This window comes from Pagrus major, chromosome 12, assembly GCF_040436345.1.
Source record: "Pagrus major chromosome 12, Pma_NU_1.0".
Lineage (NCBI taxonomy): Eukaryota > Metazoa > Chordata > Actinopteri > Spariformes > Sparidae > Pagrus > Pagrus major.
This window is the reverse complement of record NC_133226.1, coordinates 17,860,038-17,879,028: the sequence shown is the minus strand read 5'-3', so window position 1 is coordinate 17,879,028 and position 18,991 is coordinate 17,860,038. Positions and strand designations below refer to the sequence as shown.

The 18,991-nt window shown below is 39.3% G+C and overlaps 1 protein-coding gene across 2 annotated transcripts in view; it reads left to right on the top strand.

Moving 5' to 3' along the window:
- Positions 1-18,991, top strand: part of LOC141006338 (astrotactin-2-like) — a 301,384-nt gene that overhangs the window by 101,250 nt on the left and 181,143 nt on the right. For both annotated transcript variants that reach the window (XM_073478512.1, XM_073478513.1), the window contains exon 4: positions 18,406-18,558. In XM_073478512.1, coding sequence (XP_073334613.1) covers positions 18,406-18,558 — 153 coding nt within the window. The remainder of the gene's footprint in view (positions 1-18,405; positions 18,559-18,991) is intronic.

Below are 18,991 nucleotides of genomic sequence, written 5' to 3'. Positions count from 1 at the left end.
ATAACTTCGTTAAGTACTTACTAGTTACTTTTCAGATTACATGTTGGTTCATAGCACAATGAGTGCATGTTTAAATAAACTTATTTTTTATCAGCAATCAGATCAAAAAACAAACAAAAACAAAAAACACATTGGTTCCAATAATCACTGAACTGCTGAATATCATATCAGATAATTGGCCACAATATATGCATACATGTACATACTGTATATATATATAATTTACTTTTACTTGTACTTTTGATACTTCAGTTAATTATTTGCTATAACATTACTTTTGATACTTAAGCATATCAGATACTTTATGACTTTTACTCAAGTACTTTTTGTATGAATGACTTTCACTTTGACCAAAGTAATATTTTAGCACGATGTCTTTACTTTTACTCAAGTATGACTTTTGGTTAGTGTATATAACACTTGAAGATGTTGATCTTGAAGACCTGAGGGTCGAAACGGCATCTAATTAAAGAAAACTTAATATGGAGCCAGAGTGTGCAACACTGTGTTTCATCATGTAAAAATGTGGTCCTATTGTATTGTAGCTATTGTAACTACCACATAAGTGTTTTTTTAGTGCTTTGTCAGAAGTGTATATGTCTTTCTACAGGCTGGTAGAAAATGAAGGCTGAGTTCGAAGATGGATGTGGTCTCATGTAATAATGTAGTAATGGCTCGTGAGTAGTTAACGGGTCAACACATGAACATGTTGAGGGGCGTCCTGGCTGGTGTGATCCCATTGCAAGATTGTCTCTAGTTGTATTTTTCTTACTGTTATTTTATATCTAGCCCTTCCCTCCAGAGCCCAAACTCGACTGTGGATTTAGAATCAGAAAAATTATTTTCTCATAGCACAGCCAAACATTATGCCAGTACATACAGCTGAACAACTACTTCAGACTTGATTGGGTGAGCACTTCGCACCACTGCTCTGCCAATACAGTGCTGAGAGTGTCTTGACTGGGGCCATTGAACTGGTCCTCACAATAATAACAAGCAATCCATCAAATTCCCATGCAGAATGGCCCTCATCAGAACTGTCTGACAGTTCGGGTCGGCAGCACAACATGTCAAGCTGCTTGAGTTCATGACAGTACTGACATTAATGCTTATTTCTCCTGCTGTCTCTTGCTTAATTATGAGAAGTGATCGCAGCAGAATCCAGGGTCACATTATTGTCTGATTGAATGCACTAACTGGAAGAAAATAATCAACTTATAGTTCTTTCATTTGCACATTATCTGTGCTGTGACCAGAACGTCACTGCTGTCTGTTGCACTTTCACTCAAGTTATAAATGTGGAAGCGAGCTGGTGCTTTTGGACTGAGAAACACTTACAATGGTAACATTTTTAATGTAATTTCTGAAAAGTCTTCATTTATATTCTTCTGTTGTCCAGTTAGTCAAGTACAACACGTGCATTTTAACCCTATAGTTTGGTCAGAGCTTTGAATGGTATCTGATGTTTTCCCTGAACAGCTCTTTACTGAACAAGGAGCTGAATTAACTGATCCAACAAATGACCAAAGACATCATTACATCACTGTGATTCAGTAAGTTAGTTTCTTCTATAGTTAGGCATTTTAACATCCCACAAGGCCTTCCTGTTGTGCCTCTTATCCTTTCATTGAAATGATGTTGTTTGTAAAGACTGCTGAATTCAATTACCGGGTATTTATTTTACATTGTAAACACAGATAAAGCCTTGGGCGCCACATGTAGCTAGCCCGCTGAGAATCTGCTGAAAGATACATGCATTTATAACTTTGAGGGACTAAATGTGTAACTAAATATTGCTTAAAAATAGACAAAAGAGAGACATGAAGTTTGACAAAGATCCCCAGCTAGTAGCGAGTCCCCACACACAAGCTGAACAAAAAGCATACATTTCCCTGCTGAATGAAAGAACTACAATGAATCTGCATGTTGTTTGTTTCTTTTTTTCCCTCAGTTTTTCTCCAAATAAAGCACAGGAGAGGGACCAAATGAGCAAATAATATAACTTTGCCTCAATTTATTATTCAAAACATCAATACCAGAGCAATGATTTTGCCAGTCGGTGGTAATACCGATTTCTTATGCCATGACCTCTGCCTCGGAGGCAGGGATGAGTCATCTGGTTAACTAGCTCTCTATACTTTTGGAGTCATATCTGTGGGAAAAACCTGTCCAAAAAAAAAAAAGTAGGCTTCTTTAGATGTTCGATGATAACAATCTCTGCTTTGCCTGTCTTTAAAGTATTTCATTACGGAAGGTTCGCTCTCAAGAGAAATTAAACGACATCCAAGAAAATAAAACGATTGTTTCATCACCCACCAGACCACTGTCATTAGCAAGCTTATCAAGTGTTTACTGAGCTCTAATTGAACTCAAGACTGGAGAGTAATAATCCAGTGTCAAGCTTCAGATCACTAATGTGACATCATTGATGAGAAATGGCTGCCAGCTTGGCACACTCAAAGTAGCTCAGGGTAATGTTTTGATTAATACTCAAACAGGCTTGTCATCGTTCGCCGTGATAAATAGAAAGGGAGTTAATTACAAAGACTTCCCATTCTTCCTTTTGTCCAATCTTTGGAAAGCATTGAGGTTCTGTGTCATTTATGGCAATTTAGTGAGATGAATAATATGATATAAAGATACACATGCATAGCATCTGTTCAAGTGCGCACAAACATCGCTGCATGATCAAGATCGAGCATGCAGGCCGTATGTTGGAATAATTTTCGAAGGCAATAAATCCAATAAATGTGGACTGAATTGGCATTTCTTTTTCGGCAGCTCATCATAAAATCACAGTCTTTCTTGTCCACTACAGTGTAAAAAAAAACAGCCAGCGTCAGTTCCATCAATCACAGCTTCTGCAATCTCAAGTGCAATATGTTTGTCAGGACGTTTCAAAGGAGCGCAAAAAGAGCAAACCCCTCGATGCACAGTATAGAAGCCGCAGAGATGATTTACGGCAGAAAAGACGAGAACAAAATAATGGAGAAATAAAAGAACTAGTCCTGGTATAACTCACTGAGAAATGAGGCCTTAGTGATCTGATCCAATGTGAAGCCTCTGTCAGAGACGGATGTGGAAAAAACCCAACAAGACATGCCAGTAGAAATGGGTTTGTAAGCACCGACACCATGGCGGATCAATACATGTGGGTCGATTGCATGCCAACTCATGAGCCATCTTTATCAGGCTGTTTTGAAATGTGGTTTCGGCTGCTCACCCACATGGTAATGGTCAATATATCCCACTCTGTTCCTGTGCTCCCAGTATTTCAAAGACTTTTTAGTTCATTAAAGTTATTATGCTGCTTATTTAAACTGCTCACATAGACAGTGTCTTTGAAGGCTTGAATGCAGTTCATTTGGGGAAGAAAATAGAAAAAAAAGCTAACGGAGAAGAGTCAGTCGAACATTTAATAAAAATAGACTAGTGGGCGCGCAGCTTCATGGATCACTTGGACCACTAAATAAGAAGTGTCTTTCTCTGATTAATGAAAAAACAAACTCTGATGTTTGTATTTAGAGTTATTCACAGCCACCTTAAATATAACAATTTAAATCTTGCAGATTGGAAGACATGCACGTCTTGAATTATGTCTAAAACAGGGGCCTCTGTCCTAGCCACCGTGCAAATGAATACTCACGTGAGAATCCCCAAAGTGCAGCTGTTTTCCCCAGCCTGCCCTTGGTCAATATTCAATTGTAGGAATAATACTGTTGCTTGCAGCGTATTAAATTAACTGGATTGTTTCTGGGTGTGATGAATTATCTCGGTGTGTGATAAATTGGCACCCCATCGTAATTATATTTGCATAATGTCTTTTCTGCTTCATTTCCGCTCCTACATGTGCCGGAAATTTTACCAGCAACACTGTAGCAAGATCTGGAAATAATGAATATTTTTTTGTTGTCTTTGGAATCTGTCAAAAGTTAAACATAGTTTTACCATAAAGACATTTATCAGTGTCTCGTTGCATAATAACCCTTTAAAACTCAGACGAGTCGTAAAGTGTCATTAATAATCTGGATCATCTTCAACACCCCACCATAATTTACATTTCGCTGTACAACCTTGTGTTGTAAAATGACAATTAAATCGACCTTGAACCTTAAAAGAAAATCCCATTCAGACAGCAATTTAACATATCCAAAGTTAATGATAACATGACATGTAAATAAGTTTCAAATGTGAAAGAAAAGATGTCACTTTCAAACAGAGCCCCACAACAAACAAATACAATATTTTTATCTAACATTCCAGATCATTTTGGTCTGTTGGAGGCACATGTAAGGTTATAATAATTCAAAGGAATAGACTGACTCAAACAGAATCCACAGTACTTTTGAGAAAATCACAGGTGCACTTTGAAATGATAATAGGCAGTGTAACTGGGATACCCTGGAGCCTTTAAAAATAGGTTGCATAGTGGCCATGTACACATTAATATGTACAATCTACAATTGTTACCTTATATGTTTAGCTGGACAGCACTACTCCCTCATTTGGCTTTAATAGCCTGGCTCTAAAAAGATCCCTTTTTCGACCAAAGTGAAACAATGCTGGTTGTGGGCTGGTGCTAATGCTGGTTCGGCATTGGTTCAACCTGTGGACCTTTTGAGAACTGGCTTGCTTTTCCACGGGCATGAGAGCCACTGTAGTGTCGCATCATTCAGTCACTGTATACGTCTCCATTTTCCCAGCATTGCCAGGAACAACTATGGCGTCCTACTTCGACTCTTTATAAGTGTTGCTCCTGGCTTTGAATGCCTACATTGGCATCCAAACATGACCTGTCCTTGGACCACTGTTGTTTCGATTTTGTATCCATAGTGACAATCCTTTGTTTGTTCTCCCATGGATATGTCAGAACAAGCTACACTAGCTCTGGCTGGTCATAAGCAGGTTTACTTGATCCTTGTTAAGAATAACCCTGCCCTCAGCCCCTGACATAAGTAATTTCTTCTAGCCCAGCAAAGTGTTGGTGGCTGTCGAAACAAAAAGAACTAGTTCCAGAGTATGCACTGGCTCCAAACCAACACCTCAATCGCCTTTGTCGAGAAGGGTAAAAAGAAAACAGGGAAAACGTTTATGCACCTCTGATCTAAATTATAGCTAAAAGTTTGTGCATTAGCTGGAACAAATCATATATGATGTGTTTTTATATATTGAAAAAAAAAAGCAAAACTGTTTATTGTGTGATGACAATGCCACTACTGAAGTGAAGAGAAATCAAAGAATGTCTCTCAAAAAGCCCTGTCAGACAGAATGGAGACAGGTGCCATTGAAGGTGCTGTAGAAGAGGGATCAACAGTACTTGTCTGCAAAGTCCAGTCTAGTCACCTTGGCTAAGATTTTCTTTGGCTGAGAACTTCCTGCAGCTGCACATGGAGAGAGACGGAAAACGGGCAGAGGAGGTCACAATCAAGGAGCAGAAGTGCTTTTCACCCAAATTGCTACTCTACCAGTTAAAAGGAAGTCTACCCTTTGAAAGAGGTAATAGTTAAGCAACAGCTGCAGTCACGCTGGGAGTTCCAGCCAGGTATACACAAAAATATATCCTACATTTGTCTGAGTTGGTGCACTGAAAGCAAATTCAAATGAATCACTGAACAAATTTGCTTCTAAAACAGAAACGAAATAGGATAAATACCTTCTACTTACATACAGACCGCTTCCCCAGAGCTCAGCTGGAATTTTGCCATTAGCGCTGAGCCAATTAGGTCAGAGGCCCGCTGAATGAGCTCTGTGAAATGTATTATGTGGGTGACTCACCTGTAGGTGTGATTTTCATGACTCACCCAAGAATATGAAACACAATCTTGGTGCTCATCGTGTGTGAGCAGCTCATGAAATTTAGTGCCGTGGCTCAGGAAAGCCAGCTAATGTCCTGGCCCAAGCGAAGCAACTGGTGTGACTCTTCAGCCAGGAGGCATCGCCGGGAGCCTGGTGAGCAAGTCTTGATACTTTTGGCGGTGTCTGTTGAGTTAAAAAAATGTTGGCCAAAAGGTTGGGCTGAAGGACGCCAAATGTACATGCCAGAGCGTTAACAATCCCTAAAAGCAGCCTGCTTAAGAATAGCACCCAGTTTTGAAAAAGTCTCACAATTTGATAGGTTGCTGAGTTAACCTCTTTCCTGAGACAGGAAACATGGTCGCCGTCACTGCTTCACAGAAAGCATTGCTGATGATGTTTCTACCTTATTTATCTAAGATGTATAAATGTGTCTTTAGTGTAATCTTGGCTCCCAGAACTGTTTGCACTGGACCATTTACAAAGCCACTCAACTCACACAGATTTTAGATATCTGATTGAAAAAAAGAAAATCACGCCTTGTGCATAATGCCACCCACTGTTTCTCCCATTTTTTAAATTGTGGAAAAGTTGTGTTGAAATATTAAAGAAAGGGTTGGTTGAAGAGTTGCTATGACCATTTACCTCAGGCCACTGATCTGTCTTCACAAGATGTGTTTACAGGTGTTTCCTGCCAGGAATAGGCTGTGCGTCACTGTGGCATTGTTACTCATTAAAAATTTAGGCACAGAATAATTCATGCATACACATTTAGACCATGTGTCTTCCATTATGTCATTACATAAAGATGTATTTGAAATATTCTTACTATTTGGATCTTGTTCTTAAATCTCATGGCCTGGGCTTATTTGTGATTGTCAGTCAGGAGCTTCATCCCGTCGGGAGCAGCTGGAGGTCAGAGCTTGGCCTGCAACGTTCAGCTGGCGCAGCATGGGGAGACACATACATATTTTATTCTGGCCCATGGCAAGAGCCGAGCTATAGATAGCACTTTATTTTTGCTCCTCTGCAAACAGGAGAGGCCTTAAAATATAAAAGTAGAAGCAAAAGCCAGCAGAAGGCAAAAGTGTCTGACTAAAGACGGGACATTACATGGTTTCAAGTGGCTGGGAATGTCAAGGCATGAGACAGTAAATGTTAAAATCCTGCACAGAAAAGACAGTGTGGGGGAGTATCAGTCTGTTCTTGGTGTTTTTCTCAGTCCTCCAGATGTCTTAAAATGTCGTCAGTTGAGAACATGTATTCATTTTGTACTGTCTTGGCAAGCGCCATAGGAGGAAAAAGCAATGCCACGCATGCCTTTCTTCCTATGATGTAAAGAGAAAGAAATCGTCACTCTAGCAATGTCTCTCTTTTTGTTTTGTTTTGTTTGATAGCCTGTCAAAGCTTTTTAAACTTTGCCGCCTCCAACTCAGCCACTGTTTATTGATTTCTTTTTCAATGCCATGGATTGTGCACTATGACTTTAACTTTGACAATGCCTTCAACACGGTCCCTTTGGTATGCATCTCAGTTGGCCTGGGAATAGGGATCTGTCCCCGATTTTGTTTTAAGGCCTTTTCTTTTCAAATGTGAGAAGGAGCAATCATTGTGGCATTATATTTGCCTATACTTGGACCATTTTAAGTACGCAAAATATTTGGGTGATTAGTGTTCAGCAGTATTGACAGAATTAAGGTTGTCGATTATCGCAATGTTCTAAAATTTTACATGATTCAAAGGATATATCCAAATCATACACATTACACATTTATGTGTGTTTTACTAGAATACATATAATAAATTGCAATATTATTATACATTTGAATAAAAAAAGGGCAACTACTAAAGATGTCCGACTGTGACAGATTTTTTTCTTGCCAGTAATTTAGCCATGGCAGCTGAGATCCATTGACCGGACAAAAGTGAAGCCAGAACATCTTGATCGCCCCTGTGCCTAGTTCTTATCACTCTTAAAGTGTAAATTTTTTCTGATAAGTTTGATGTTAAAGGTGCAATATGTAAGAATTATAGTTGAAAACTTTGCATGCTAAGCAGCTAGCCCCACCCTGGTCCAAAACTCCTGTGCTTGCAGTGTAAACACCAACACTTTCCCGGTGCTTTAAGCTCACAGTCCGGATTGCTACCTGCACGGCTAACTGAGCTAACGGCAGCTTCAGTTGGCAGCAGGAGTTACTCTGCTGATATGCTGCTACCTATTTGGTCTGATTACTGTATGTTATTATATAAAATACAAAATTATATAATTATGTTATATGAAATCTGATTATATGGAGAGAAACCTATTACTACTGCTACTATTGAACCCTTCACCCTCTACCCTTCATCCCTCCCGGCTGGCTTTCTTTCCCACTCACCTCTTTCTCCATTCATATCTGCATCTGCCGTCTTCTCCGACACTGGATCCCTTGTCTTCTCTGACACTTTTGTCTTTTTCTTTGTATCTGTCTAACCTCTTACTCTCTTCTCATGTACCTGTCACACTTCCAGAAGCAGCGCTGTCAAAGCTTTCCCAGAGAGCTAGGCTGGACTGCTTCTATTGAAACAATGGCAAATTTAATAAATCACTGAGGGAATCAGAGCTGGGGTGAGCCCCCATTTCCTCTCCATTGATCTCCTCTGCACTCATTTGCTCCCCAAGCCGTGAAGGGGAGGAGAAAAAACAAGGGAACAGGGATACGACCATGTGTGTATGTGTGTGTGTGTTGGCATGTGCTGAGGAGAAGAAAAGACGTGAGCTCAGGAGTGATAAATGGAAATGTAATTTAAAAAAAAAAAGAGAAATCTGTCGGAATTTAATTTCTTGGGCTCTCTTTTCTTTTCCTCCTGCAGATTTGCTCCAAATTGAAACAGCAGGGGTTTGTAGGGTCCAAAGATCTTCAGAAATGTTCCCATCATTCCCTTGTGGCTACATCTGCTTCCGTGAATACGAATGGTGTCAGGCAGCCAGGCGGGATGGCTTTGAAAAATAAAAGTACATAACTGACTACCAGTTATTAAAACATGCATGTGTTCTCACTTCCAACCAGAGATGTGGACACAAGTCTTTGTGACTTGGACTTGAGCCGACTCGAGTCACTGTTTTGATAGGAAAAAAATGTTGCCGTTGTGTCCTGGCCAATTATCAGATCTGATATTCAGCATGTTTCTGATCATCAGAATTCATGTTTTTTTATCTGATTATCCGGAAAAATCCAATGCATTAAAAATGTACTGTATAAGTAACTAGTAACTAAAGTTATCAAATCAATGTAACAGGGTAAAAAGTACCACATTTGCCTCCAAATGTAGTGGAGAGGAAGTATAAAGTAGCGTAAAATCTAAATACTAAAGTAAAGTACAAGTACCTCAAAGTTGTACTTAAGAACAGTACATGAGTATATGTACTTAGTTACATTCCATTGCTGACTACTACCATATATGTGTGTAGATTCAGAGCACTCAAATCCATCTCCCAAGCTGCATTGCAAGCTGTATCACCACCTGCTTCAGGGCACAGGGCACAAGTGCCTGAAAGTGTTGCCATATGTCTCACTGACTTTCAGTAGAGAGGAAATATCTTCTTGAGCCTAAAGAGAAAGAAGGGTCAAGCACTATTTATGGACAGAGAGTCATGGTCAAAGGTTTCAGTTTCTGACAGACAGTAATTCCCAAAGGCTGTCTCAGCGATTTGGTGGGAGCCGGCCTAGTCTTGTTCGTTTTGCTTTTTTGGAGTAGCTAGTCCTTCAGTGTACGATTTGCTGACAGAACAACTGTTGCCCTTCCTGGTGTTGGGTATCATTTTCTGTAAAGGTACAGGCATCAGATACAGGCATCATTGAATCAGACTTTGTCGTGCAGTGTATTTTTAGAAACCTCCGTCTCTGCAAATTAGTGCTTTGGCAGAGAATCTTCCTATTGGAAACATGTATGTGTACAATGATCTATTCCTACCTCATCTGATGATTTTGATAAGTGATATCAAACCATCTGCATGTATTACTACTGTTTTTATTGTTTTTTGTCAACAGCAGATGTATGAGCAATGGTAGTGTCTGTAAGTATGACTAACAAATCAACCTGATTTGATGGTAACACTGTGTGTATACTGTATACTGCAATTACTTTAGGTAAATCAATTGCCAACACCCAACTGTGCTATGACAATTTAAGCTATATTGTGCCATCCACATTACTATGTGAGTTTCTGAGTTTCTTTTCCAAAACCAAATAGTGCACCTTTAAACCAAAATTACAACATCATATACTTGGTGGTGTCTCGCTATATAGAGCCAATACTGTTAGATTCTGTTTTATTAACTGGATCTACCCCAGTAATGGTATTATTTATTTTTTAAAAAAAAACATAATGCAGTTCTTCTATTCAGGTCCTTTCCTGAAATGATTGCTTTGGCCCTCATACATGAACAGCAATACCAATTAAAATTTTGAGTATTGAAGGTTACCAATGAGTTTGGTTTCGATTGAGTTTCTTACATACGTACATACAAAGACAGACAACTGAATTTTTTGGCTTTTTTGTTGGTGCATGTGTCGATCCATAATAACCTATTCCCAATGTAAAAACAACACAACTTAGTAGTTAACTACTCTGGCAGTGAGTAGCTTGTTAGTGCTAACTCTTTTTGTGTTTTGCCTGACTGGTGAGGCTTTTCCTGTCACCTCAGCGGCCCCCTAATAAGAGCACTGAGTATTGTACATGTCCATCAGAAAGTGAATGTTAGCATATTTACCCACTCTCTGCATGAGCCTGCTCACCAATGAGGTCCCGGGGGAGGCTGGACTGTGAGAGATGCAGAAAACGAAGGAGGAGGGAAAAGAAGATAGGTTGTTTTATGTTTGGAGTGGACACTTCAGCAGCATCTTTTTTCAGAAGTTCAGTGTTCCATGACCTTAACATTGGATGCAAAGGTAGACAAAGAATATAATTAACTTCTCTGACAATGTTATGTGCTGTGGCACTGTTGGTTTTGATGGCCATTTTCATACTGGTAATGTCCATGAAAACATGATAATGGGATCTGGAGTCCACTTAAATTTCTATGCCTTCCACACAGCTGTGAAAGCAATATACTCCAGGCACAGGAACAGGGGAATAAAAGCGGGACAGGAGTTGAGAAATGGGTAAACATTTACATTCACATACACACACACACACACACACACACACACACACACACACACACACACACACACCCACACATACATATACATACACACTGTTAACCAAAGCCTACACAAACAAGCATGAGCTACAGAAAATTGAGAATGGTTATCATCTCGCATTGGGCACTGTGAGACCACCAGGAATAAGTTGACTGAGGCAGCATGCTGTTGACATCCACTGCTTATGAGACACTGTTAACACACACTCAGCACTGATAAGGGAGTAACTGCAGATAAGGGAGATGAAAAGCGGAATATAAAGGCACCAGAGCTTTAGCTGACATTGAACTCAAAATGAGCAGCCGGTCTGGACTTGGGGTCTAGGGAAAAACAAATGTCAGAATAAAATATCTTGGTATAGCAGCTTCTGACAGATGTGAGAAATGGGGCATACCAGCAAAAATAGTGGGGGACCTACAGGAGAAAGAAAAGTGCAAAAGAAATATTGTATTCATGACGAATGCAGACGCACATGTGTGAGGCCTTGTGGTGGATCAAGGATAACATGGAGGGGCATCTTGTTAGTAATTCAGTCAACTGATTGCTCTGTTTTAATACAGGCTTTGGTTTTACATGATTAAGCACACTCTGTGGTGCAAACACCTTTCTATCATGATGTTTTAGTATTTTAAGACAGTTGAGATTTAAGATGTGTGTGTTAGTGGGGAGGACAAGGATAAAAACAGCATTGTGGGGTTGTGGCAACATTTAGAGACAAATTACATTTGTTCCGAGAAGACTGAGTCTAGGCGCTTGGGTTTGGCCTAGCATCTCTTCTTTCCTTGAAATGGAACAAAGAAAGAGAGATAAAGAGACTTCCAGGAGGCTATGAAATATGTATGCGAGCAGTTAACCTCAAACATGCTGTCACACACTCCGCTCACTCACGGCAGGTCAAAGCTTAAGTGCCACCCGCTCCATCCCTTCTTGTTTGTTTGCTAACCCCCAAATACCTGAATTAGCCTAGCGTTACCTTGAATGGCCTGAGGGAACTCAGTTTTTTGACTACTTGCTTTCCTTTCAAGGTTACCGTTTTAGCCCGGTGTATTGACACTACAGGCGAAGTGAAGGCCTCTTGGATTCAACACTCAAACGCTGAGTGTTTTGTTCCACCCTGGGTAAACTTGTGTCCTTACTCCTTGTTGTTATTCTTGGCTTCAAGTAGGTATTAACAGAAAATGTGTGGATGATATTAAACTGTATATTTTAAGCGGTGCCAGCTAGGGCAAGGTGATAATTAAATTTTTCTCTTTATTCTCTCAATAGAATTTTTACATATGAAGAAATAGTGTTATTTTACAAGATCATTTCAAGCATTGTAACTGAAATTCAACAAAATGAGTTATGTGATATCGCAAATGTGATTTATTTTTCCAAGAACATTCACACTGCATTGATGCACATAAAGAGGAGGTAATAGGGAGCTTTTTTTCTACCACCATGCAATACAAGAGAAAAGTTAATGAGTTATTCACCTGCTATATAGCTGATGCATAGCTCCACACTTAATTAATGGACAGACATTGATGTAATTGTCAAATTATAGAGTATTTTTTCCGGATCCAAAAAATAATTTTCTTGTGCAGCTGGACACTGACAACCCACCAAGGCATTTCTTTACATTTCACCGGATGTGCTTTACATTAACTGAATGCAATATTTTTGTCAAACTTAATTAGAGTATTAGTCGTTTACAAATCTGTACATTATAATTGGATTGGATTTGTTGACAAGGATAGTTTAAAGGTGCAATATGTAAGGAATACTTTAATCCATGTCCTGTGATGTGTGTGTAAAAGTGTGTATTAAACACAGAAGAGAAGAGAGCTTTGCATTTCTGCACACCATCCTACACGCTTGTTTGCGACTTTAAGTTGTGTGAAAAACTAACTTGGGCTTGGTTGGTTTGAAGTGAAGAGCGAGGATGGGAAATCCTTTGCAAGTTGTTGCCAGACAATGTCGTGAACTCTGTTTTAGTTTCTGTGTCATGTGTTCAAAAGAATTCCTTCAGCACAAGGCAGATCCCACTCACAGCCAAGGGTTGGTGTGCACACACTTCAGTTTACAACAATACTGCCGGAAGCAACAGCTACAGTAGCTGCTTCAGCATCAAAAGCCAGTGTGCGACCTGGAAAAAGGGTTATTTCAGTCGAAACATTGTGTTACCCTTTATTGTACTTTTAATGGGGAATACAATAACTTCAGCATGATGGTTCTTTTCAGAGATGATTTCCTGCCCAACAGGAATTCCTTCTCTTGTAAGGCAGGGAGAAAGATACAAGGGAAATAATTGACATAGCCAGACATTGGTGTTTAGTAAATATCTGCACATATTACAACATAGAAGAAGAATGCCCAAACTTTTTTTCCCTCGGTGAGCCAAAAGTGACACTTAATGGTGGGCCTCGGGCTATGAGCAAGCAGCTTTTGTATTGTAATGCATTTGAGTATTAAGATGCAAAACGGAGCCCATTTCTCTTAATTGACTGACCTGCGAGTGTCATTCTGCCAGCCGTGCTCAAATCATGAAAAATAATTGAGAATGAGGGATCCTACCTTTTTAAAGAGCATTTTACCTCACAAAATAAAACAGCATGGAAATTATTAGAAAAAAAATGTTATTAATGTTTTATATTTGTCTCCAGACACATCAGGAGGGCCAAATTGAACTTCATAGCGGGCCGACTGCCCGCTTTGGGGAGCAGTGCTGTAGACGGTTAGTTAGCTTGAAGTCAAATATTTTGATATCTATGCAGTTTGAACTACATGGAAGACTGCTGGGTAGTAATTAAATCAGTTATCAACAATAGAGGCTAGAAGCAGCAAGCAGCAGTAGTATCTGTAATTGAGAATATTATGGACGAAGGCTGTGCTGTAGACACTGGCCACTTAGCAGCAATTACAGTGTATGGGGTATAAGCCAGAGTGTCAGTTAGACAAACGCACACATAGCACACTGACACAAAATATATTACTTTCTTATTTTCATTAAGCAATATTATATTATGAATTTTATTAAATGCAAATTTCTGGAAGTTCTGTTCTTCATAAAAACAAATTAAAGACCATTTCACCAGAATTGTGGCGCTAGAAAAGTACTTGGAGCCAAGTTTAATTTACGTGAGCCATATTTGCAAACTGAAACAGGAAATTAAACTGGAAACATAACATTAAAAGGGTCATTGGATTAGTTGTTAGATGGTGTTCTGTCTGAATGCATTTGTCAGCTACTAGCCTAACTGAAGTTCAAGATGTTTAATCCAAACCGATGGTTCTCAAAGTGAGGGTCAGGGGTCCTTGAGAGGGTTCAGATTTCTATAAATCATCCATAAGTAATGCATTGAAAGAACGTATGACCGCTACTCATCTCATCTCTTATGAATAGATGTGTAATCATGCCGTCTTACTCACACTTCCAGCAGTTATCATCTGAAACTACTGCTGTTTTTCATTATACTACATTGAGTGCATTTTTGATTGTAGTGCTTGTTTGCTCACTGAACCATGTGGTTCAGCTACTTGAGTGTGCTTGACTCCCATTTAGAATTCCGACTGCCTTCAGGGCATCCTGGATCAATGTATGTAATGATAACATAGGGATTCAAAATTTTAACACACTAATGAAAATATCTCCAGAAAGTAGAAATGCAGCCCTCTGGCTGTACAGAAGCCTACTGATCGAACATTGTTTGGCTTTCTGTCTCTTCAGTCATGTATGAATCCTTTGACCAGCGTTGAGTCTTACAGAAATGCAGTCAGCAGATATTGTATCCAAGTAGAAAACTAAACAATGGACAAAAGGCCATAGTGTTACATGTTTTGTTCATTGCTTATTGGTGGTTAACAATGGGTCGCATAGATGTGAATGCCATAGCTGTGCTGTTGTTTTCCTAACATTTAAGTATAAGTAGATGACTAACTTAACAAACACCCATACAGAAGTTTCAGATCATGTTGTAGCCAGTGCCTTTCACACAAGGTTTTACTCAATCATTGTAACTGCTAACAGTGTCAAGCAACCAGTACAGATTACAAGCAAAAACAGTTTAAGGGGAAAGCTAGCTGGTTTTGCTTTAAATACGCAAATACACCAAATAGTAGCACATCTTTTCAGTAGCATCATTTAGTGTGCCTCACTTTTATTCGCCATAGGTATTATTACGGGTTATTCCATATGATATTTCGATGGACTACTAGTCCCGCAGCATTCCCCACACATGCACAAAAAAAAGACTGTGTCTTTTGGCAGCGATTAACCAAACAGTTTTTTGCAAAAAATGCAACAAATTTTCCCAAAAAGATAGTGGGAAATCATTGTAAAATGAGCTCAAACCCAGGCCTCTTTGTGGCTTTGTTGCCTCGCCATACCTTAACACAGAAAAGTGATTCAAAGTGTAAATGGGTCACCAGAGGTGGGACTTAACTGGTCCTAGTTGTCATTTTGATAGCTTGAACGGTTTACAAGCAATTGCAGTTTACATTTCGGGAAAAGTTCTGTCTGTTTCAGATTTTATAATGGGTGTGTATGTGTATATAATGGGTTCTCTTAATCTCGACTAAGATCCCACAATTCTCACTCCAAACACATAATTTATACAATTACATTACACATCAAATAATAAGGACAGTTTGTGCTGGTCATAAGCGTGTAACTATGGAAGCAAACAGACTTATACTTTTGGCTGTATACGCTTTCAAGCAACAAGAGCACCACCAACGCCGTGTCAAGCTCCAATGTTAATATTGAGCCAACATTTCTGGAGGAAAGCAGACGGTGCCTAATTTCTATGAAATGAACTGAGCTCAACAGGCAGGTACAATCAGAATCAAACATGCACATGCAAGCACATGACCACACACTGGCAACATTAGTATTAGAATACACACCACTACATTGCTTGAAAAAAATTCTAAGTATGTCTGCTATGCACATAATTCTTGGTGTTTAATAATGCAAGGCTCCGCAGTTTGCTTGTTGGCTTGAAGACAGGAAATGCATGAGTCTCTGAGGGTCCTGGATCAAGAAACATTAAGGTCTTTTATTAATATTGAAAATTGTTATGAAAACTTTGCTAACTTGGAAGCCGGAGGGCACAAGCCAACATCTGTCTCCCAAATGAGGCCATGGTCACTTTGCATCATCTCTTGCATCTGGTTGCGGTGGGACCATTACCATAGATATACTGACAGCAATTCGCTGCTTGAAAAAACATGAGCTTAATTTAACGACAAGTGAATCAGAACAACCATATATCACTCCAAGGATGATATTTGTTCTGAGGCTGCAGCGCCTTTGCTATTGTTAGCTTTCCATTTATGATATCAAAAACAACGTGAATACTTCTGTCTCTTCACTTTCACCCTCGTCCTCTTCATCCCCCTCTTCCCCTGCTTTTGCACACTCATTGGCATGCATGATGAGCCTCCACTGGGAGCAACACATCACCATTATTCATGGAAAGAGTACACCTCAGAGCCAGACTGACAGATCAAAAGATGTTGATGATAGGTGGGGGGAGTGGTGGTTGGGGTGATAAATGACCCCATCTTTTTGGAGATGGCTATACTGCTGGAAGTTTGGGGACAGAGCACTTTTCACAGTTTTTCAAGCGGATGTTTGTTTTGCGCCACAGTTTTCTATGCCTACAGGGTATTTGCAGATAAAATGAGCATAGTATAGACAAAGCGGTTCTCCTTCAAGGGTAACTCCACCAGTTTCACACATTGAAATGTGTTTACAGGTCTTCTGGAGTACCACTACATATGTGTAAAAAAAAAAAAAAAAATAGCATAAAGCCTTCTGTTGCTCTAAAGGAAGTTGCATGTACAGTAATCTGATAAATTGCCTCCAGTGATATCACTCAGTTGCATTGTGGGTAATGTAGGAGCCAGGTTTATAAAAGCAGTCCACTGGTTTTAAAAGCAGTCCCCCCCCCCCACAAAACTATTGGGCTATGGACAGTTTAAAAATAAATGAACAGTACAGCAGAACCAGAGAAATCTCCTTTTTATACATTCAAGAAAAAAATGATTCATTGGATGAACTCAGTTGAATTGCGGGCAGGATTTCAATCCAATAAATATATTTAGCCCCAATTCAAAATAAGTACATCCATGCAATATAATTGAATTTATATATAGTCCAACTCATTTTTATCAATTCAGCTAAAATTAAATAATTACATTGCCTAAATGAAATAGTTTTGAGTCCATCTAACTACACCAAATGATAAGGCCTAATTTATTTTCATTTGATACCCCATTGAGACACGCATGAGACAAAATTGAGGTGTTTTTGTTTAAAATTGCCAACATTGTCAAAACCAAAATTCCCACTATCTGGTTTGAGCATACAGCTTTGTTTCCTTACCCTGTGGTACAGATGATTACTTTAAACAAGGTCACAGTTTCGCAATAACTCATCACACTGACAAATAGCCTTCAGTGCATCATCATAGGTGCTAAGGGAAAAAGGTAGCGTCAACCCCATTTGGGCTACAAATAATTAAAATAATGTACATCTTCCTTTTCAAAACATGGTGCCTACATTACCCACAGCGCATTTTGCCACTGAGTGACATCACTGGAGGCAATTTATCAGATAACACGCAGCTTCCTCTGGAACAATAAATAGCTTTAAAATACTTTTTCTTTCTTTTTTTTCGTGATGCAGTAGTATTCCCCAAGACTTGTAAACACACTTTAATGTGTAGATTTGCTGGAGTTACCCTTTAAGTTCTAACTATCTCACTGGAATTGAACAAATACTTTCCACATTTTATGAAATAAGGCATTGTCTCTTAGCAAAGGGCTGTAGAATTACATGTAGTTGAATTCTATCACCTGTTCTATACATGTTTCAACCTTTTTGTATTTGGGGTATAATATTCTCTACTCATAAGTAGTCTCTATTTGGTGGCATAAATTAGCCAGAACATATCTCGACAGGTCATAGGAATTTCCTGTCCTTTGCTTTTGTAATTCTTTATTATAAGAAAAGGCAAGCAAACACCCCCTCTCTCTGCTTTGCCTTCTTTCCGCACAGCCAGTTGTTTTGGAGTCATTCATCAGGAAGAGTGAGACTGAGCCATCAGGGGGAAGCGTTGGCAGGATCCCTGTAGAGATGAAGCAATATTGAATTGATGGAATCATTTAAAGGCCAGGGAAAAAAATGGAAAGAAGAAATAACACTGTGCTGCTTTTTTACAGTGTCTAAATGGGACAGCCTAGTGGCTCATGATGCATATCATAGTCTAATCTCTTATATTTCAAAGAAAAGAAAAGATAAAAATAAAGCAAGTTATTTTTGTCCGCTATGCATCTGTGAATGTTTGAATTTTTACTGTGTGTCTATTTGCAAAATGATTTTCACCTTAAAGCCTTGTGACATGCCTGCCATTTTCACTTTGGATCTCTTTTTCCCAGCCATTGACCCAAACACGGAGTCGGTAGAGGATTTGATGCAGAGGTTCCAGGACAGTTTCCGTGTTCCCAACACGCCAACAGACATGTCTCACTACCAGCATGTGATGCACAGCTCATCGACAGGCCGCCGGAGGGTCCCCAGCCACACCAGAGGTAGGACAAAAAGTCATTCAGAGGGTTCAAGGTTTTGTGGGCAGAATGTCACAGACTTTGCACAGGAGATGATTTGCAATATTTCCATGTTCTCTTTAATTTTGCTGTGCATACTGGACTGTCAGCTGACTTTGTGCGCTTCTGTGGTACTAATTTGAGGGTTTTAGCCAGGGATATTTGTCTTTGAAAATACCTTTTATAGATTTATGGGCCAGTGTACAATAAGAATGAGGCCCCACATTCGAGCTGTTTCCACTCTGCTTCACGGAATGTGTAAATTTAGATGTGCGTTTTCTTTTCATCCTTTCCGAGCAGCAATTAACAATTAATTTCACTTGGAAGCCTTTTAGGATGTGACAGCTTGTCTATTGAAAATCGCTTTATGTGATGCCTTTTATAAAAAAAAAAGCAAACTGGCATGCCAAGTTACATA